Genomic DNA, 23,078 nt, shown 5'->3' on the forward strand with positions numbered 1-23,078 from the left:
TTCATTTAAATCCAACCTGGGGGGGGGGGGGAAGGCTGGAGAGATGGCTCAACCACTAAAAGCACTTGGTGTCCTGCAGAGGATCTGAGTTTGTTTCCCAACAATCAGATCAAGCAACGTAGAGTGGCCTACAACTGTAATTCTCAGAGCATCACTGCCCTCTCTGACCTCCTTGGTGACCTGCATCTCTGTCTCTGTTTCTCTTTTACACACACAAACACACACACACACACACACACACACAATAAATCTAAAATCTTTAATAGATCTGGCTTCTGACTAGTTAACTCCCGGCCCATAGATGACCTCTTAGCTCATATTTTATTCTAGCCACAGAGGACTTTTATTTTGCCCCTTGAATATCGAAAACTTTGATGGTCTTATGTCTATGTATTATTGACACCTTTAATTGGAATTCTTGGCTCTCTTATATTTGATGAGCTTTCTGTCATTCAGATTTTAGCTTAAAACTAGTCTTTCCCCAAACATCCTAAGATAACAAAACACTCATCGCTGGAATTTTGTCTCCCATGTCTGTTCAGTTGATGAATTCCTCAGTCTACTATATTATATGGCATATGGCAGGAACACAAAATATATTTGTTGAATGGGTGCACAAACGCTGTGTTCTAGGACTGAGTTCATCTATGAGTTGCTACAGTCTTCCCACGAACGCAGGATACTCTCCCGAAAAGTGAATTCCGTTCTGAGGGTTAACAGAGTTTGTTACATCCTACTTTTACAATGGTTACTTTCATTTATTGTCTCACGCCTATATTTGCAAAAAGATAAAAAAAAAAAAAGCAGACGGGCCTTGGAAAACATAGTCATCACTTCTTCACACTGCATTTTGATTCACATCTGACACTGCAAACACCAGATACAGCACCTAAAACTAAAAGGCAAATGGAGTCTCTACTCACGAAGGACGAACAGCGAAGGTTCCAGGGACAACCTCTTAGCATGACATCCTGGGAACTGTAGTCTCCCAGGGAGACGTGAGGAACTACAATATCCTGGCGCATGCTGGGATATGTAGTCAGACTGCTTATACGCCCAATAGGAATCGGGGATTCCCACATTGCATTCTGGGAATCTTTCTGCGACCTCGAACCACCAGGGTGAAGAGGCCTCCCGCCCGTCTCCATTTTACGTCTCGAGGTGGAACGCCAGAGAGCGTCAGCGCGCAGGCGGGCTCAGCCCTGGCTGGGGGCTGGCCCCGCCTCCAGGGTGCCTAGAGCCCGCCCCCCGCCCAGGCTCCGCCTTCCCCCACGTGTGTGCGGCCGAGGGGAGGCGCCTGAGCCGGAGCCGGCTCTCCACCTCTCTGGCCCGGTCCTCATACAGGTTTCTGACTGCGTCTCCAGGGAGCGGTCCCGGCTGCCGGATGCTTCCTCCCCGGCTGCGGTGGGCCGGGATGGTAGCTTAGTGCCCGGCTCGAGCCCTGCCCGAGGCGCCCGCGGGGGTGGCAGCGGCCTCCGCCCCGCGGGGACCGAGCGGCTGGAGGACGAGGCTGCGGCCGTGGGGAGGAGGATGGGGGCTAACCAGTTAGTGGTGCTCAACGTCTACGACATGGTGAGTGCGGCCCCTGGCCGCCCGCGCCGGCTGGCCGACCTGCCTGCCCTCTGAGGGGTTTGTGACCCCGGCCTGGTGCTTCCTGCCTCGCGCCCCCGCCTCCAGCTTAGTTCCCAGGGGTGGGGGGAGGGGACAGTCGCGCTGTCTTCTAATTCGAGACTCCAGCGCGCCTCCTGGAGGTGTCCGAGGGAGGGCTTGGGCTCGAGCGTCCTCCTCCCAGCCCTCAGCTCCCCGGCCGTGGGCCCGACCCCTGGGCGCTCTCCGCGAAGCTTTTGTCGCCTTGTGACCTCCCCACTCCCACCTGGCCTCTGAGCTGCCCAGCACCCCTCTCTCCACCGTGCTTCTGCTGTCCTTGCCGGTCTCCAAATGCTCAAGGCTTCCAACAGCTCTCAAGGCCCTGAGTAGAAAGTCGCTGCTGTGACATGGATGCTTGAGTCTCCCCAAAGGTGAATGGGAGCCAACACACCCTCACCTCCAAGGCAGCCTCATTAAAATGAATGAAGCGAACATTTATCTAGAAAATAGCGCCACTGAATTTTTTAAAGATCACGGAGGTGACCCTAGCTTCTGAAGACTACTTTCCAGGTGATGCAACAGGTTCATGACATGACCACTAGAGAGGGAAGGGAAGCCTTGTTTATTATGTCATCTAACTTTGAAGAACTGCAAACATACAGGCTGGGCTTCAGAGACTGGGTCCCCTAGGCTTGCAATGGCAGTAATACCCCTAGAAAACATTTGACAAAATCCAACACCCCTTCATGATAAAAGTCTTGGAAAGATGAGGAATTCAAGGCCCCTGTGAAACTAAGAGAAGTTATAAACCAAATGGACTTAATAAATATCTATAGAACATTTTATCCTAAAACAAATGGATATACCTTCTTCTCAGCACCTCATGGTACCTTCTCCAAAACTGACTGTATACTTGGTCACAAAACAGACCTCAACAGATATAAGAAGACTGAAATCATCCCATGTACCCTATCAGATCACGATGGACTAAGGTTGGTCTTCAATAACAACAAAAAACAACAGAAAGCCCACATACAAATGAAAACTGAATAACATTCTACTCAACAATAACTTGGTCAAGGAAGAAATAAAAAAAGAAATTAAAGACTTTTTAGAATTTAGTGAAAATGAAGGCATAACATATAGAAACTTATGGGACACAATAAAAGCAATGCTAAGAGGAAAACTCATAGCTCTGAGTGCCTCCATAAAGTAACTGGAGAGAGCTTATGCTAGCAGTTGACAGCACACCTGAAAGCTCTAGAACAAAAAGAAGCAAATACTCCCAAGAGGAGTAGGTGGCAGGAAATAATCAGACTAAGGGCTGAAATCAACCAAGTAGAAACAAAAAGAACTATACAAAGCATCAACCAAATCAGGAGCTGGTTCTTTGAAAAAACCCACAAGATAGATAAACCCTTAGCTAAACTAACAAGAGGGCACAGAGACAGTACACAAATAAACAAAATTGGAAATGAAAAGGGAGTCATAACAACATACTGAGGAAATCCGGAAAATCATCAGGTCCTACTACAAAAGCCTATACTCAACAAAACTGGAATATGTAGATGAAATGGATGATTCTGTAAAGAGATACCAGCTAACAAAGTTAAATCAGGATCAGATAAATGATCTAAACAATCCCATAACCCCTAAAGAAATAGAAGCAGTCATTAATAGCCCCCCCAAAAGTCCAGAACCAGATGGGTTTAATGCAGAGAGTTCTTTCAGACCTTCAAAGAGGACCTAATACCAATACTCTTCAAATTATTCCACAAAATAGAAACAGAAGGAACACTACCCAATTCGTTCTATGAAGCCACTATTACCCTGATACCTAAACCACACAAAGACCCAACAAAGAAAGAGAACTTAAGACCAATTTCCCTTATAAATATTGATGCAAAAATGCTCAATAAAATTCTTGCCAACCAAATTCAAGAACACATCAAAATGATCATCCACCACAACCAAATAGACTTCATCCCAGAGATGCAGGGATGGTTCAATACACGGAAACCCATCAATGTAGTCCACTATATAAACAAACTCAAAAAAAAAAAAAAAAAAAACACATGATCATTTCATTGGATGCCGAGAAAACATTTGACAAAATCCAACACCCCTTCATGATAAAAGTCTTGGAAAGATGAGGAATTCAAAGCCCATACCTAAACATAGAAAAAACAGTATACAGCAAACCAGTAGCCAAAATCAAACTAAGTGGAGAGAAACTTGAAGCAATCCCACTGAAATAAAGGACTAGACAAGTCTGTCCACTCTCTCCCTACCTGTTCAATATAGTACTCAAAGTCCTAGCCAGAGCAATTAGGCAACAAAAGGAGGTCAAAGGGGTTCAATTTGGAAAGGAAGAAGACACAGTATCACTATTTGCATATGATATATTAGTATTCTTAAGGGACCCCCAAAATTCCACCAGAGAACTCCTAAACCTGATAAACAACCTCAGCAAAGTGGCTGGATAGAAAATTAACTCAAGCAAATCAGTAGCCTTCCTATACTGAAAGGATAAAGAATCTGAGAAAGAAATTAGGAAAATGACGCACAAATAATATAAAATACCTTGGTTGTGTCTCTCACCAAGCAAGTGAAAAGATCTGTATAACAAGAATTTCAAGTCTCTGAAGAAAGAGATTGAAGAAGATTTTAGAAGATGTAAAGATCTCCCATGCTCATGGATTGGCAGGGTTAATATAGTAAAAATGGCCATCTTGCCTAAAGCAATCTACAGATTCAATGCAATCCCTATCAAAATTCCAATTTATTTCTTCATAAAGTTAGAAAGAACAATTTCCAAATTTATCTGGAATAGGGGCTGGAGAAATGGCTCAGGGATTAAGAGCACCGACTGCTCACCCGAAGGTCCTGAGTTCAAATCCCAGCAACCACATGGTGGTTCACATCCATCTGTGATGAGATCTGACACCTTCTACTGGTGTGTCCAAAGACAGCTATAGTGTGCTTAATATAATATATAATAATAAATAAATCTTTTTTTTAAAATAGTGCATACTGCTAAAAAAAGTTTATCCAGAATAACAAAAAGCCCAGGATAGCAAAAACTATTCTCAACAATAAAAGAACCTCTGGCAGAATCACCATCCCTTACCTCAAGCTCTCCTACAGAGCAGTAGAGATAAAAACTGCATGGTATTGGTACAATGACAGCCAGGTAGATCAATGGAATAGAATTGAAGACCCAGAAACGACCCACACATTTGATCTTTGACAAAGAGCTAAATCAGTGGAAAAAAGACAACATTTTCAACAAATGGTGGTAGTTTAACTGGCAGTCAACATGTAGAGGGATGCAAATTGATCCATTCTTATCTCCCTGTATAAAGCTCAAGTCCAAGTGGATCAAGGACTTCCACATAAAACCAGATACACTGAATCTAATACAAGAGAAAGTGGGGAAGAACCTGGAGCACATGGACACAGGGGAAAATAGCTTATGCTCTAAGATCAAAAATTGAGAAATGGGACCTCATAAAATTGTTAAACTTCTGTAAGGCAAAGTACACTGTCAATAGGACAAAACGGCAACCAACAGATCATGAAAAGATCTTCACCAATCCTACATCTAATAGAGGGCTAATATCCAATATATACAAAGAAATCAAGAAGTTAGACTCCAGAGAATCAAATAACCCTATTTAAAAATGGGGTACAGAGCAAAATAAAGAATTCTCAACTGAGGAATACTGGATGGCTGAGAAGCACCTAAAGAAATGTTCAACATCCTTGATCATCAGGGAAATGCAAATCAAAACAACCCTGAGATTCCACCTCATACCAGTCAGAAGGGCTAATATCAAAAACTCAGGGGACAGTAGGTGCTGGCCAGGATATGGAGAAAGAGACTCCTCCATTGCTGGTGGAATTGCAAGCTGGTAAAACCACTCTGGAAATCAGTTTGGCGGTTCCTCAGAAAATTGGGCATAGTACTACCTAAGGACCCAGTTATACCTCTCCTGGGCATATACCTAGAAGATGCTCCAACGTGTAATAAGGACACGTGCTCCACTGTGTTCATAGCAGTCTTGTTTATAATAGCCAGAAGCTGGAAAGAACCCAGATGTCCCTCAACAGAGGAATTGATATAGAAAATGTGGTACATTTATACAATGGATTACTACTCAGCTATTAAAAACAATGAATTCATGAAGTTCTTGGATGGCAAATGGATGGAACTATAAAATCATCCTGAGTGAGATAACCCAATTACGAAAGAACACATGTGGTATGCACTCGCTGATCAGTGGATATTATCCCAAAAGCTCAGAATACCCAAGATACAACTCACAGACCACATGAAGATCAAGAAGAAGGAAGATCCTTCTTAGAAGGTAGATCAAAATACCCATGGCTCACAGCCAACCAATAGACTGAGCATAGGATCCCCAAAAGAGCAGTTAGAGAAAGGATCCAAGGAGCTGAAGAGGTTTGCAGCCCCACAGGAGGAACAATACTATGTACCAACCAGTATCCACAGAGCTCCGAGGGACTAAACCACCAACCAAAAGGTACACATGGAGGAACCCATGGCTCCAGATTCATATGTAGCAGAGGATGGCCTTTTCAGACATCAATGAGGGGAGAGGCCATTGGTCCTTTGAAGACTGATGCCCCAGTGTAGGGGAATGCCAAGTCAGGAAAGTAGGGGGGGGAGGGTTGATAAGCAGGAGGAGAAGAGATGGGATGGGGGATTTTGGAGGGGTAACAAGGAAAGGGGATACCATTTGAAATGTAAAAAAGCAAATATCTAATAAAATTAAAAATTAATAACAAACAAACAAATAACAACAACAACAACCTCTAATGACTTCATAAAATTTACAGGCAAATGAATGGAACTAAAAAATATCCTGTGTAAGGTAACCCAGTCACAAAAGAACACGCATTAAATGTATTAGCCCAAATGCTTGGAATACCCACAATACAACTCACAGACCATATGAAGCTCAAGAAGGAAGATCAAAGTGTGAATACTTCAGTTCTACTGAGAAGGGGGAACAAAATAATCACAGAAGGTAGAAGGAACAAGGGACCTGGGAGGGAAAGAGGAGGGGAAGAGAAAGAGGGAAGCAGGATCAGGTGTGGAAGGAAACGGGAGAAGTACAGAGGGTCAGGAAATTGAATGGAGGTATGTAGCAGTGGGAGATGGGTAACTTCAGGTAGCCGATAGAAAGTCCCAGATGCTAGGGAAGCAAGAGTTTCCCAGGACACAGCGGGGATGACATTAGCCAAAATACCCAACAAAAGGGAGAGAGAACCTGTAGAAACCATATCCCGTGGCTAGGCCCTGCTCTGGTTGAGAGATGGGGCCACACACCCATCTCAAAAGATTTAACTCAGAACTGTTCCTGTCTAAAAGAAATGCAGCAACAAAGAGTGGAGCAGATACTGAAGGAAAGGCCATCCAGAGACTGCCCCATCTAGGGATCCATCCCATCTGCAGACACCAAACCCAGACACTACTGCTGATGCAAAGAAGTGCTTGCTGACAAGAGCCTGGTATACTGGTCCCCTGAGAAGCTCTGCTAGAGCGTGATCAACTCAGATGCAGATGCAGATGCTCACAGCCAACCCTTGGACTGAGCACAGTAATCCTAATGGAGGATTAGGGGAAGAACTGAAGGAGCTGAAGGGGAGGACAACTCCATAGGAAGAACAACATTATCAACTAACCAGACCCCACCCCCAGAGCTCCTAGGGACTAAACCACCAACCAAACAGTATGCAAGGAGGGACCTATGGCTCCAGCTGCATAAGTAGCAGAGGATTGCCTTATCTGGCATCAATGGGAGGTGAGGCCCTTGGTCCTGTGGAGGCTTGATGCCCTGGCATAGAGGGATGCTAGGGCAGTGGGGCTGGAATGGGTGGGTGGAGGAGGACCCTCATAGAGGTGGGTGGTGGAAAGGGTGATGGGATAGGGGGTTTGAGAAGAGGAACAACATTTGAAATGAAATAAATAAAAGAAGCAATTTTAAGATAAGAAGGAGAGATCAGTACTACTGAGGTGAAATCTTCTGGGAAGTATTTTCTGAGAGCACAAAGAAACTGTGTTCCAAAGATAGCCAAGGTAGTACCTCGTGCTGCAACTAGACTTAGCAATGTGTAAGAGTCACCCGGGTGGTCCTGGTCTTGAAGTCATGAAGGGGTTATGTAGAACGAATGAGGCTTGGCACTGTGAGAGGCTATGGAAGGTCATTGGTGAAGGTGTAGCCTCAGTTACAGTTGACAGTCCAAGACTGAAGGGGTCATGTTAAGGAGTTGAGGCTTGGCACCTTGAATAGAGCCTATGAGAGGCTATTTGTGAAGTCTAGTTACAGCAGAAAACCACAGATCATCCCAGTACCATGGAATGATCACCAAGAACAGCAGCAAAAGTGGGGTGGATCTGCCGTGGTAAATCTCCAACCCAAATAAGCCCTGGCCAGGAAAACACAACTTAATATGAATACAAGCTGCATCCTACATTGGGCAGATCTACCACTACACTACTATATTCCTCATCTATGAAATCCATTGCAACTTGCTTTTTGTTTGGTTTTTTTTTTTGTTTTTTTTTTTTTTTTTTGTTTTGTTTTGTTTTTTTTTTTTTTTTTTTTTTTTTGCCACATGCTTCTGTTCCATGTTCCTTCCACCTCCACGTCTGTCTTCTCTCCTCCTTCCTCTCCTCGGCTTCCCTCCTCCTCTCTCTCTAAAGCTTTCAGCTCCACCTTCCCTTCCACTACCCAGTCACCAGCTCTAGCCTTTACTTTACAAGTTAAAATGGGGAGAAGGTTCACATGAAGTCACCTGAGTATGTGATTCACTCCTTGGCCTAGGCAGCCCCTCTTGGGGAAGCAGAATTAACATCAAAATAAACAGCACCAGGACAATCCACATTTGCCCCCTTTTTGTCCAATTAAAGGGCTTTTTCTCTCAGAATTGAGTACAACTATTATCATTCTATAATTTATAAAGTATAAGATACACTTAACACCCAGTTCGTCAATTTTGTGGATTAGATAAAGCCTTTTATCATCTATCCTAACTTAAAAGGCTTCTAATTCTACACCTGACTTATGTCTGGTGGTAGATTGTATACCATCTGAAAACCAGCCTCTCAAATCTATATCATCTTTTTTTTTTTAAGATTTGTTTATTTATTATGTAAGTATACTGTAGCTGTCTTCAGACACACCAGAAGAGGGCATCAGATCTCATTACAGATGGCTGTGTGCCACCATGTGGTTTTCTTGGATTTGAACTCAAGAACTTCAGAAGAGCAGTCAGTGCTTTTAACCGCTGAACCGTCTCTCTAGCCCTGTATTATCTTTCTAAATGCCAAATAGCTTGGGTTGGTTATGAGACTATAACCAGTCTTCAACCTTATCAGAAATCTGAAAATGACTAATAATACCTGAAAATATAAGGAGCACAGAACATAGCTTCCAAAACTTAGCCAATTTATAGAGACCACTGATTACCTGGACAGTCCCTCATTCTCCAAAACATCAGAGCATCAGTCTTTAGCCTTGTGGCCTAGGATCATCTGATAAATCTTTGTAACACAGAATTTTGAAGGACTGATTACCCTATCTTGGCAGAGATTATCAGTCTACTATTCCGCATAGTGTGCCCTTTTTCTGGACAGTAGTCTGTAGATAAATTGAGGCAACTCTTGCCTAGTGGCTATCTCACCACTACTGGAGCACCTTAACTGATGTTCAGTTTCTTCTTTGAATCCAAGAAACCTCTTTCTTGGATGATGTCAGGAGCAGACAGGTCTCTAGTCAAATAATCTTTAATAAAGACATAGCCATAAACCTCATATTCTGTGGACTTCTGACACCTTTGAAGACTATCTATGCAAAGTATTTCTGAAATGTTAAGCCTTGACTACTCTCAGTCATTTCTAATTGAAATATTTTTAAAACACCCTTTTAATTAACTCAGAACCATGAGTTTGTTATCTTGCCCTTAACTTGTATTGTTTAATCATCTAAAAATAGTTTGTAATAGCAAATATAGAAGAACTGGGTCTAAGCTTTGTATTCTTAAATGTGTTGTATAGACACAGCTAAGCAGGACTATGGCAGGACTTTCCAATGACATATTTTTATTGGGGGACCACTATTGAAGGTAGGTACTGAGAAAGGAAACCTTTCCTTATCACATTCATGTAGATGAATTGTGAAAAAAACAATCTTTTAGATCAATCATTATGATAGACCATTCCTTAGGCAACAAGGAAGCAATGGGATTCCAGGCTGCAAAGATCCCATTGGCTGAATAATTGTATTAATCACTCTAAGATCTGTCAACATCCTACGTTGGCCAGATTTTACTTTTTAATAACAAGTACTGGAGAATTCCAAGGGCTTGTAGACTCCTCTATATGCTGAGCCTCCAGATGCTCCTGCACTAGCTGTTCTAATGCCTTTAGTTTTTCTTTTGTCATAGACCATTGATCAATCCAAATGGGTTGATCAGTCAACCACCTTAGTGGTGAGGCTGTTGGTGTCTTATCAGCAGTGGCTCCCTGGGGTAGAGCTAATTGTCAGCCTCTGCTGTATCTTTTTTATGGACAGACTGGACAGTGTGTAACTGCCTTGGATAATGTGTCCTAAATAATTTAAAATTTTCATTAGGAGCCTGACCTTTCCTGGCCAGACACTGAAACTGAGGGGATATTAATTTGGGTTTTCCACTGCTATAATAGATCTTTCTTCCTCACATGCTAATGGCTATATCAGCTACATATGGCCTCAATTTTCCTTCCTGACCTTCTGGTCCTGTACATTCAAGCCATCTGTGCTTTGCGTTATTTGGGATAAAATCCCAACTCCTTGAAAGTGGATGTCTACTTCTTAAAGTGACCAACTTACAAGCCAAGATTTTGGAGAGATAATGGTGACATCTGCTTCAGTGTCAACCATTCCTTCAATCTTAATATTGTTTACTAGTATTCTTAGTTTTTGCCTTTGATCCTCTATAGAATTTTGCCAAAATATTTGTTTTGGGCTGCCTTTTAAGTTTTTTGAGTTGTCTATAAAACTTGCCTCACCCCTGCCATCTGCTCTCACATCTGTTTTTGAAGCAGTGATGTTTGTCCTGAGGAATTCTACTTGCCTGGCATTGTATACTGCTAGAGGCCCCCTGGCAATTTTTTGGCAGGATGTTGCCCCATTTGTCTGTTGTTGCTCTACATTCCCTAGTCCGATGTCAGCGGTGGTGGCACATGCCTGTAATCCCAGCACCTGGGAGGCAGAGGCAGGCAGATTTCTGAGTTCGAGACTAGCCTGGTCTACAGAGTGAGTTCCAGGACAGCCAGGCCTACACAGAGAAACCCTGTTTGGAAAAACCAAAGGGGGGGCACATTTGAAATCTAGGTGTCTAGTGGCAGATTCTCTTGTTACAGTTTTATCAGGCAAGCAAGATCCAACATCATCTATTGATTGTGATCTTGCCCTCAGTGGTCTGATTACTTCCTTGCATTCAGCATTCGTATTTTCAAAGGCTAAAGACTAGATTATTGCCTTTCTTGCTGCTGAATCTGATACACTCCTTTCCACAGCTGAGGCTAGCCTTTGCAAAAAGTCAGGGAAGAGGCCAGGCGGTGGTGGTACATGCCTGTAATCCCAGCATTATGGGAGGCAGAGGTAGGTGGATATATGAGTTCAAGGCCAGCTTGGTCTACAGAGGGAGTTCCAGGAGAGCCAGGGCTATACATAGAAACCCTGTCTCCAAAAAACCAAATCCAAGAAAAAACCAAACCAAAAAAAAAAAAAAAAAGTCAGGGAAGGTTTCTTTTGGACCTTGCATGGCTTGAGTAATGGTGACTTTGTCCCAGGCCTTTAAGACTGACAATCGACACAATGCCAGAGTTTCTTCATCAGCAAAGCAACCTTCACCAAATAGCTGATCTGTGGAAATCCCTCTACCCTAGGCTCTATTTTGTTATGTTATCTCCCTCGCCTTGTCTGTCTACCATGAGAACCCTTGTAAATGTGTAGCTGGTTCTACTATCTTTTCCAGTTCCTGTATTCCACCTTCATCTCTCTCTCTCTTTCTCTCTCTCTCTCTCTCTCTCTCTCTCTCTCTCTCTCTCTCTCTCTCTCTCCTCTCTCCTCTCTCTCTCTTTTCTTTTTCTTTTTTCTTTCTTTTCTTTCTTTCTTTTTTTTTTTTTTGAGACAGGGTTTCTCTGTAGCCCTGGAAGTCATGGAACTCACTCTGTACACTAACTAGGCTGCCCTCAAACTCAGACCACTTGCCTCTACCTCCCAAGTGCTGGGATTAAAGGCATGCACCACCACTGCCCAGCTCATCTTTCTGTTTCTTATTCTGATCTATAATTTCCTCTGTCTTCAATTCTAGTGTTTCTTCTAGCCCACAGTGCCAAGTCTTAAATTTCTCTTTCTGCTGTTCATGCTGCTCTATAATTTCCTGTATCTTCTGTTCTAAGCCCTGCTTCCATAAACTTAGCTTCTCTTTATGTTGTAATTCTGATATTGTAGCATCTGCCTTATTTTGATTTGCTAGCCTTAGTAAATTATCCTCCAGACTTTGCTTCCAAATTTTATCTCTATCTCCTTGCTGTTCAGTCTGGTCTGTGAATTCCAATTCTTTTTTCTAGCATCTCTTCCAACTCCTGTCTCCAACCTCCATTCTCCTCTTTCTGTTGCTTATTTTGACCTATAAAGTCCTGAACCTTTAGCTCTAGTGTTTCCTCTAGGCCATGTTGTCAAGTCTTAAGCTTATCTCTCTGTTGCTCAGACCCATCTATGAACTTCAGAAATTTCTGTTCCAGTATCTCTTCCAGCTTCTGTCTCCAACCTTTATTCTCCTCTTTCAGTTGCTTATTTTGACCTATGAAATCCTGTGCCTTCAGTTCTAGTGTTACCTGTAATCTCTTTTCTAAGGCGAGGAATTTTTTATCTAGGGGCATGTCTTTTGAGGAGACATAGTAAACCAATAGAATAAATATTGCAATACCAGTAAATGACAAGGCGTCTATTTCCCTTAAGTCGTCCATCCCTATCAAACTGTTCAAAATATAATCCCATAAAGCCCAAAAGGTATTTATTGTGTTTATCATCTTTAAATATCAAAAAGTTATAGTTTATTATCTATGTAGTCCCTGATCCGGGGCCCTTTGCACCTTTTTCACCCTCTGCTGTTCAATTAAGAACACTGCAATCCCCTCTGATTGTTTTATTCACAGGGAGGGCTGACTGTAGAAAGATCCCTGGCTCCTGGGCTTCTGTTGGGTTGCAGCTGGCAGCCTGTGCCTGTGTGCTAATCTCAGGCAGCCTGCAGCACCAGCAAGAAGTTGGGAGATCCAGTCTGGCTGTCCGATACCTGTGTAGACAAGGGAGGGTGGGCGGGATACAGGGAAATGAACACAGAGAGGCTCTCTCAGAAGTAGATGCCCTGATCAGTTCACTGTGTCTGCCGGAAAACTACATGCAGGCAGTTGTGCTCCAGGGTCTCCTGTTCCTGCCTGCAATTCTTACACAGCAGTGCCAAGTCTAGCTCCAGGCTGGGGTGCTGCCCCTCTCTGCCTGGGGCTTGGGGGAGGGAACCCCTCTGCAGTTCTCTGAAGGCCCCTCAGACCCAGTCAGCATTCAAACCACACACTGCTGCAGCCTAGATTGCCTTCCCAGCTGTGTATTTGGTGGTGGGGGTGGGGGGACAGTGAACTTTTATCTCAGGTTAGTTGAGTACTAATGGATACATTGGGTGCTAATTTTTTGCGGTAAATCTCCAACCCAAATAAGCCCTGTGTAAGGAAAATACAACTCAATTAATACAAATACAAGCTGCATGCCTAGACTGGGCAGATCTACCACTACTCTACTATATGCCCCATCTATAAGAGCCCTTGCAACTTGCGTTTTTTTAGGCCACATGCTTCTGTTCCACGTTCCTCCCATCTCCTCTTCTCTCTTTCTCTCTCCTTCCTCTCCTCATCTCCCCTCCTCCTTTTCCTCCACTTCATTCTCTCTCTCTCTCTCTCTCTCTCTCTCTCTCTCTCTCTCTCTCTCTCTCTCTCTCTCTCACTTTAATCTCCTCCTTCACTTCCACTGCCCAATCGTCAGCTCTAGCCTTTATTTTACAAGTTAACATGGGAAGAAGGTTCACATGAATGCACCTGAGTATGTGATTCCCCCCCTTGTCTAAGGCAGCCCCTCTTGGGGAAGCAAAATTAGCATCAAAATACAAACAGCACCAGGGCAATCCACAGCTTGTATCAACTTGCTCTTAGAGTGCTCCAGAAGGCAGAGCTGGGGAAGTGACTCCAGATCATGTGTGGATCCCAGACACTGAAACAAGAAGCTGTAACACTGAAGTTGCCTTGGAGAACCCAAGATGTTCTAGACGCCACAGTCGTGGGCTATCTGCTTGGAAAGCTGCTAACAGAGGATAGAAACAGCCCAGGAGAAAGAAGTTGTTGCAGTCAACAAGATGAAAAAGGAGTTGGAGATCTGAAGACCATGTTGACCTCAAACAGGGAGATGCAGAATTTGGAGTTCACCCACCTGTTTTCCTGTCTTGCTTTGGGGATTAAGTGATTGGATGACTCTCAGAAGAGACTTTGAAATTTGGACTTTTAGCATCATTGCGATTGCTATAGGCTATGGGGACCTTTGAAGTTGGAATAAATGTATTTTGTATTACTGCTATATTTAGGTATGGCCCCCATAGACTCATATTTTGAACAAGCCTATGGGGGTCAGAGTGTGGCACTTATTAGAGGGTGCAACCTTGTTGGAGTAGGTGTGGCCTTGTTAGAGTAGGTGTGTCACTGTGGATATGGGCTTTAAGACCCTCATCCTAGCTGCCTGGAAATCAGTCTTCTGCTAGCAGCCTTCAGATGAAGATGCAGAACTCTTTCTACACCACACCTGCCTGGATGCTGCCATGTTCCTGCCTTGATGATAATGGACTGGACCTCTGAACCTGTAAGCCAGCTCCAATTAAGTGTTGTCCTTATAAGAGTTGCCTTGGTCATGGTGCCTGTTCACAGCAGTAGACCGTGACTAAGACACCGTCCCACCCACTTGCTGCCCTGTAACAACCCCAGCTTGTAAGTAAATACACTCTGAGCCTTGCAGGAATCCCTCTGCAACTTTTCCTCCCACTTCATGGTGTTGCTCTGTCTGAAGCTGCTCAAGGCCTTCTGCCTTCCCTTCTGTCATTTTAACCAGAGCTCGGGTAAGAGCTGCTAGCACTTACCTGTCTGAGCTCTACAAATAAGACAGTTAAATGGCTGACAAACTATGCAGTAATGCTTAAGTATGATGGTGTCAGGATTCCTTTGATCCCTGTTTTCTCTTCACTAGCACTCCTTTCTCCCCCTAGGAGCCTTCACAATGTACCTTTGATGAGCCAGCCTACCTCCATTTAAGGCTTAAAGGCCATAAGACTATCTTTTTTTTTTTTTTTTTTTTTTTTTTTTTTTTTTTTTTTTTTAGTGTGAGAAATGTGAAATGTGAGTGCTCTGCTAAGCACACATACCTTCATGCCAGAAGAGGGGACCAGATCCCCTTATAGATGGTAGCTGTGATCTCTTTCTTTCTTTCTTTCTTTCTTTCTTTCTTTCTTTCTTTCTTTCTTTCTTTCTTTCTTTCTTTCTTATTTGGTTTTTTTCAGAGACAGGGCTTCTCTGTATAGCCCTGGCTGTCCTGGAGCTCACTCTGTAGACCAGGCTGGCCTCGAACTCAGAAATCTGCCTGCCTCTACCTCCCAGAGTGCTGGGACTACAGGTGTGCGCCACCACTGCCCGGGCCCTGGTAGCTGTGATCTTAACCACTGAACCATCTCACCAGCCTCTTAAAGTCATCTTATAGCAAAGACAAAATAAGTTCATATCTGGTTTTGGTTACACCTGTGTTTCTCAAAGACAGGGCCAGGCCCCACCTGTAAGCTTAACTTCAAATGGTTCCTGACTGCATGTCCCAGGAAGCAGCAACCATGTCTTGGTTTCAAAAGTAACTGTCTTGCAACCCTATGACTCCTGATTCTGTCCACCTTACAACCGTGCCTTTGTTCCTGGAGGTCCTCAGGACTACATTATAACTTGTTATGCTTATTTTCTGCTCCAGCAAGGCCACCTGTTTTGGCCACTGGATCCCCCATTTGGTAACCCCCTTACCCAAGTTCTATAAAAACCTCCCTAATGTCCAATACTGACCTCTCGAACCCCAACTGGGGCAGGGGGGGAGCAGGCAATGTATAGGAATAAAAAAAAAATGTTTGCTTTAATTAGTTGCCTACTTTAATTAATTTGATCATGATAATTTGGGTTGGTTTTACTCCTTAATCTTTGTATTAATCTTTGGGATTAATACATTGCAAAACAGTCTCTTCAGAGGTAGAATTCAGCAGATAAGACAAATATACCAGCCCATATTTTGCCCAATAGCAGACTTTACTTGCGGATTAAGTTGACATAGTGTACCTGCACTGCACGCAGCGCTAAGCTGTGCTTCCTGCTTGTCGTGACAATACAAAGAACGAAGATTCAACTGCTTCCCTCAATATTGCTATACAATAATTGAGTTTGTTTCAGTTTTATCACAAGTTTACAAAGCCTTTGAAAGCAAAAATGATCTCTCGTGTAATTGGCTTTTAACTGCAGGAACAGCCGTGACCATTCCTTTCTATTCATTTTTCCCCATGAAAACAAGAAAAAAATAATTTCGTTCTATTTTTTAAATTACATACAATATTTTATTAATTACTTGAGAGTTTTCATACGAACTGCCCTGGTTAGCTTTGGTCAACTTGACACAAATTAGAGGCACCTTGGAAGAGGTAATCTCAACGGAGGAAGTAACTCCATAACTTGTTAAGCAAGTTTTTGAAGCATCTCCTTAATTGATGTGAGAGGGTCCAGCTCACCGTGGCTGGTGCCACTGCTGCTCAGATGGTCCTGAGCTGTATAAGAAACAACACCCCACCCCCACCACCCCCAGCCAAGCAGTGGTCATCATGCCTTTAAGAGGCCAGCCTGGTCTACGGAGTGAGTTCCATCCAGGACAGCCAGGGCTACACAGAAAAACCCTGACTGGAAAAAACAAAAACCACAAAGAAAGAAAAAAAGAAAGAAAGAAAGGAGCCTGGTCTACGGAGTGAGTTCCAGGACAGCCAGGGCTACACAGAAAAACCCTGACTGGAAAAAACAAAATCCACAAAGAAAGAAAAAAAGAAAGAAAGAAAGGAAAAAAGAAAGAAATGAAGGAAGGAAGGAAGGAAGAAGGAAGGAAGGAAGGAAAGAGAGAGAAAGAAAGAAAGAAAGAAAGAAAGAAAGAAAGAAAGAAAGAAAGAAAGAAAGAAAGAGAAAGAAAGAAAGAAAAAGAAAAAGAAAGAAAGAAGCCCCCCCCGGGGGGGGGGCGGAAGCCAGGAAGCAGCCTTTCTTGGTTACTGCTTCAGTTCCTGAGTTCAAGGCCATCCTAGGCTACACAGAGGTGAAGGCCGGTCTGAGCTACAGGAGACTACATAGAAAAACAAAGCGATAATCATTTATAATTTCTCTTTTATTAGTTCTCCTCTGATTTTTCAAGACTGAGTTTTTGTTCTGAAAATTGGGTTCATGAGTTCACCCAGCTGCTAACTTTCAGGGCAAGTCAGGAGATTCCCCGCGTGCAGGAGCATCTAAGCTCTCCGTCCCACCCCTGCGCGTGCCCAGTGTATGGCCAGTGCAGGGCCAACGGAAGCTGCGGGAGCCTGCTAGCCCTGCAGCTGCGGAGCTGTTGCTTAAAGAAGGAGTGGGCACCATGATAGGCCGGCAGGTGGTGGCGACGGCGCTGTTGCTGTGGCTGAGCTGCTGTGTCTCAGCTCTGTGGAGGTAGAAAGATGCATCCGGGCCACTGGCCTTGAAGACCCTCGCCCCCAACCCTCCCACCTTGGTCCCCAGCTCCCCAGCAGATAGCATGAGCTCCCTCTGGGAATCTTTAGAGATGAGTTTTTGGTTAATCCTATGAAACGCTGTTCTGAAAATTTGCGGTGGTACCTTCACCTTGCTGCTGCCTTAGATCATTTCAGAGAAAATTTAGAGACAGATGGATTATATATATGTGTGTGTGTGTGTGTGTATTTTTACTTATATATATATATATATGTATATATATATACATATATATGAAAGTAATATATTTATTTTGAGTATGTCCCACTACACACTATTTTTCTTTTCCATTTGCTGCTGGGTATCAAAGCCCAGCTTTCCCTTCTCAGATGAATTCTTAAGTTCTTCCTGTACCTGTGCCCTCATTCCTCCCCAAAGAAGAACCAGAAATGGCGAGGGAAGGGCACATTACTTCTGACTTATATTAAGGAGTTGAAGCAGAGTGATTTTTCCTAAAATACGGTATAAACATAAATCAATTTCCATATAGAGTACTGATTTAGATACGGAAGATCTTATGAAGTCCTGAGAGATCCTTAAAGCAGGTATGATGGTTCAGTATTCAGTGATCTCTACCTTGAAAGGGATAGCAAAACAGTTTAGGTTTCACATGGGTTAAAATGCACCTTAGGCCAGACAGTGATGGCTCAAGCCTTTAAACCCAGCACTCCGGAAGCAGAGGCAGGGGGATCTCTGTGAGTTTGAGGCCATCCTGGTCTACTGAGAAGGCGTCAAGGCTAGCAAGGGCTACACAGAAAAACCCTGTCTCAAAAAAAAAAAAAAAAAAAAAAAAAAAACAAAAAAACAAAAAAACCAAATCAAACAGTGGTAACATTTTCTTTACAAGGAGAGAGGGGCTCTTTTTCCCTAGAGGATGTATTACTTGAGTGGGTGCCTGTGAGTCCCAGCATTCAAGGGGCCAATTCAAAGCAAGCTTGGGATTATAGTTAGACTCTGTTCAAAAATAAAGTCTGAACTGAAAATCAAGCATAGAGCCTGGAGAGAGAGATGGCTCAGTAGTTACGAGCACTGGCTCACAACAGTCCGAAACTCTGGTGCCTACTGAGTGTAGGATAGTGTCCTCTGTGGACATGCATACACGTACTGTATGGAAATAAAAGACATAATAAAAGAGTAGCCATTGAGGAGAGATCTGTGACAAAGCAAAGGCACTGTGCTATGATAACTTCGTAAGCCTTTTTCTTTTTCACAGAGAAGATAACGTGTTTTGTGAGTCTAATGCAGTGATTCTTGACTGTCAAGTTGATGATATTAAACATCATAACTCCCACCCCACCCACTTTATTTTACATTCACGATTGAACCCAGGGTTACATACTAAGCACATGCTCTATATCTGAGCTATGCCCCAAGCCCTCTTCTCAATCCTATGACTTTATTTTACTTTTTTAAAAAGATTTTATTTATTTGATATATATGATGAGTATACTATTGCTGTCTTCTGACACACCAGAAGAGGGCACGAGATTCCTTTACAGATGGTTGTGAGCCACCATGTAGTTGCTGGGAATTGAACTCAGGATCTTTGGAAGAACAGTCTGTGCTCTTAACCTCTGAGCTATCTCTCTAGCCCCTTATTTTACTTTTTATTATTGAACTTCCTAGTACCTCCAAGTGACATCTCTCTTCCTCAGGATTTCTGATGGAATGAATGGCAAGTCATGTTTCTCTGTTGAGTAGTTATCGCTACCGAGTGTAGGATAGGTGTCCTATCGCTGGGTAGGCAGTCTCTTGCATTAAAGACCCTTTTACATTTTGAAGTCACACAAAAGTTTGTCATTTTCTCCATGTCTTGAAATAGTTATATGATTTATGCTCTTTAATATTTGTGGTGTGTTTCATCTGTAGATTTTCCTAATTCACAATTACTTAGTATAAATCTGGCTCCTTTATGGTTTGTGTCCCTGACTATTTGAATTCAATCTGCAAATAGTTACTTTAGGATGTTTGTATCTATGTATTTGGGCCTTGGGTTTTGTTCTGTTCAGTTTGGTTTTTACAAGACATTTATTTGTATTATTATGTGTTGTATATATGTAGGGACATGACCTGTGTCCAGGTGAGCTCAGCACCCAAAGGCTAGAGGTGTCAGATTTCCTGGAGCTGAAATTACAGGCAGTTTTTGTTTTAGTTTACTGTTTGTTTGTTTGTTTGTTTGTTTGTTTGTTTGTTTGTTTGTGAGACAGGATCTCTCAGTGTAGGCCTGGCTGCCTCTGGCTTTTGAGTGCTGAGACATAAAGGGGTGTTTAGAGGGTGGTTCTGATGTTTTGATCAGGAATCTTCAGGTGAACACTGAAGGTCCTGTTCCTCCCCGATTGGATCTTGACCGATCAATAAAGATGCTATCGGCCAATGAGCTTGGCAGAATAGGCATAGGTGCAACTTCCAGTTTTCTCTGCAGGCAGGCTAGCAGACACAGGGGAGGAGAAAAGTGTTTCCCATACTTGGGGGGCTTGGGGGGCAGGGGCAGGGTGGAGGAGAAGGAGCCACCAGCCACATGAGTGGAGCTGCCATGCTTGGGTGAAGTGGCCTTCGGTGGAGTAGGCCTGGGGGATAGCAGGCCGGATGTTAGAAACAAAACTAAGCTGAGGGCAGATCTAGGGTATTGAGCTAGGACTAAAGGTAACTGAGCAACTGAGCTGAGGGCAGAGTTAGAGTTGAGCTGGGAGTGCAGAGAAGGGCAGGCTAGTGGAGAGAGGCTTAGAAGGGCCATTGAGCTAAATAATACCAAAGAGAACCTGGGCAGGGCTGGGAGCACAGTCTGCCCAGAGCTTAAAGTGGGGTAGAAAACCCACAAGCTACAGGGGTGTACCACCACCACCCAGATACAGGCAGTTTTTACCTGCCCACTATTGGTGCTGGAAATGAATTCCAGTTCTCCATAAGAACAATATATACTTTCAGCCCCTGAACCATCTCTCCAGTCAACCTCCTTCCTTCTTTTTCTTTCTTTCTCTCTTTTATTTACTTTCTTTCTTTTCTTTTTTCATTTTTTCTTTCTCTCTTTGATTTTCTTTCTTTCGTTCATTTTCTTTCTTTCTTTCTTTCTTTCTTTCTTTCTTTCTTTCTTTCTTTCTTTCTTTCTTTGGCAAGGTCTCTCTGGCTGATCTGGAACTTGCTATGAGTAACAGAATATGGTCTCAAACTCACAGGAATGTGTCTGCCTCTCAAGTGCAGGGATAAGAGGCAAGCTCCAACATGCTCTATGTAGTTTGCCTTTGTATTTAGCGTAGCACTAGACGTATGAAACCCAGCCACACGATGTTAGCTCTTTTCCATTTTTTTTAATAATGTTTGCCTCAGAAAGAAAAAAAGAAAGAAAGAAAGAAAGAAAAGAAAAGAAAAGAAAGAAAGAAAAAAAGAAAGAAAAAGAAAAGAAAGAAAGAAAAGAAAAGAAAAGAAAAAAAAGAAAGAAAGAAAGTTTTAGTAGCACTCTTCAGCCTCTGAGCTCTGTGTTTCAGATGAGATTTGGAACAAGTACTTTGTGTCCTCTGGGATCTATACAAGTATTTAGGCTTTTTGATTCTTCTTGCGTCAATTTTGGTAAGATGTACTTTTTGAAAGCTATTATACAACTGAGGCCAGATATATGTGTATATATACTTATATACGCATCTATACTCTATATACAAACCATATATGTATATACATATGCATGCATGCATACATTCATACACATAAGAAAGCTAGACTGATTCTGTGACTTCAAATTGGCAGCTCAGGAAACAAGGTCTAAATCTCTGTTTCCAAGAACTGGGCAATTCCAGGCAAATCTAGGCCTCAGCCTCCTGGCTCCAAGCCACCTGGTCTGCAGCAAGGACAAAGGGTCAGCAGCAGTTTCCAGACTTTCCCAGCAACAGTTTCCAGACCTTCCCAACAACAGTTTTCAGGCCCCACACTCCAGTAATTGTAACCGCCTGCGGCTACATGTGAACTGGGTTGCCTGTAAGAGAATTTTGAGGTTAACAGGAAGGAGGAGGTGAGAGAGAGATGTGAGTCAAGGCGGTTATCCGGTCAAGACTAACTTTAATATTTTTATGACAAGCTTTATAGTCTTGGGGGAATCAGCCCCCCCTCCCAGAAGCCAGTCACATCAAAGGCAGGGCTGTGAAGTCTTCTTGGCTCCAGATCTCAGCGGGTCGCCTGCCTTCAGCCTGGCGAGGTCTCTGTTGGGTGTCAGGTGAAACCTTGAGGCAATGTTGGTAGTCAAGGTGGAGACGCCTTATTGTTCCAAAGAACAAAGGCCAGAGGTAGCCCATCGGAAGAGTGGGTGTTGCCAGCCAGCTTAATGTTGTGGGGGAAGAGACAATTCCCCCTTAATTATTTATTTTTAACAACTCAGTGGATATAAGTAAGTTCATCCAATGGATGACGGGCCTTTAACCAGTGAGTGAAAGCAGAGGCCCAACCCCCTTAAACGTTAAGGACATCTTTTTTTGGGGGGGGGGGGGGGAATAGACTGCCTTTTTATTTTAAGGACAGTCTTTCAATGTCAACCCCCATGCAGCTGGGCGTGCTTTTCAGGGAAACTCGGAGACAGGATTTTTTTTTTTCCTTTTCCCTTGCAGTGCCTCGCCTCGCACCTCAACTGATGCCCATGTTTGTTATATTAACAAACATGCATAGTTCCGAATACATGCAGCCTCCTTTCTGAGTGATCCACTGGCAGAGTGAATGCTCTGCTGATAAGAGCTGGCTGGCTATAATAACCACCCATCCTCAACCTGGGAGCCATTGCTGAAGGAGCTTATCTTCTGAGTGTTATCTGCTTGAAATATAAAAGGAGATTAAGAGAAAAGCCTGTATGGTCAGTATCAGAAAGCCCAAAACGTTTAGTTTAATTGAAATTCAGTGTTCTCAGGCCAGAAGCCTGGCTTGCAACTTAATTTGCAAGAATACAAAGGAACTTTACTTTCCCAAGTAAGTGGAAAGCGGCTTGGAAACGGCCTTTTGAATTAATTATACTTACCAACAGTTTAGGGGATGTTTACCTGTCTTACCAATCTCTCTGGCAGCCAATGTGCACCGTCTTCTTCCTGAGAGAAAATGCAGACGGACCCCCTCCCCCAGATTAAAACGGGGTCCGGGCCATTCCATGTATTATTTAAAGGGTCCCGCCACTTAACCATGGCGTAGGAATTGGAAGTAGCTGGGTGCCAGTGTCGGTCTGCTGCAGACTGACCTTTAGCATCCGTTTGGAGAAAATTTAAAACAAATAAAACAAAGGCAAGATGTGACTTAGGGGACCTAGGAGGATATAGGTTCCCCTTCTTAGTTTTAAGAAGCCAGTTTTTAAGGGTGCGGTGAGCACGCTCCACGATTCCTTGCCCCATTGGATTATAAGGAGTTCCAGTTTTAAGTTTTATATTAAATTCCTTGCAAAATGAGATAAAGTTCTTACCAGTGTAGGCTGGTCCATTGTCTGTCTTAATGACTTTGGGTAATCCCATGGTATTAAAGGCTTGTAAACAATGATCAATTACATTTTTAGAGGCTTCTCCCGAATGCAGGGAGGCAAAAATGAGTCCCGAGCACGTATCAATGC

At 43.3% G+C, this 23,078-nt stretch overlaps 2 protein-coding genes across 2 annotated transcripts in view; both read left to right on the forward strand.

The window, feature by feature from the left end:
• Positions 1-1,364: 1,364 nt before the first annotated feature.
• Positions 1,365-23,078, forward strand: part of Desi2 (desumoylating isopeptidase 2) — a 167,457-nt gene continuing 145,743 nt past the window's right edge. Inside the window, exon 1 of the mRNA XM_052200234.1 lies at positions 1,365-1,572. Within this exon, the coding sequence (XP_052056194.1) occupies positions 1,531-1,572 (42 nt within the window). The 5' untranslated portion in view covers positions 1,365-1,530. The remainder of the gene's footprint in view (positions 1,573-23,078) is intronic.
• The window catches only part of LOC127697239 (cation channel sperm-associated auxiliary subunit epsilon-like), a 100,883-nt gene continuing 95,107 nt past the window's right edge, over positions 17,303-23,078 (forward strand). The window contains exon 1 of the mRNA XM_052200235.1: positions 17,303-17,452. Within this exon, the coding sequence (XP_052056195.1) occupies positions 17,382-17,452 (71 nt within the window). The 5' untranslated portion in view covers positions 17,303-17,381. The remainder of the gene's footprint in view (positions 17,453-23,078) is intronic.

Source organism: Apodemus sylvaticus, chromosome 12, assembly GCF_947179515.1.
Source record: "Apodemus sylvaticus chromosome 12, mApoSyl1.1, whole genome shotgun sequence".
Classification (NCBI taxonomy): Eukaryota; Metazoa; Chordata; class Mammalia; order Rodentia; family Muridae; genus Apodemus; species Apodemus sylvaticus.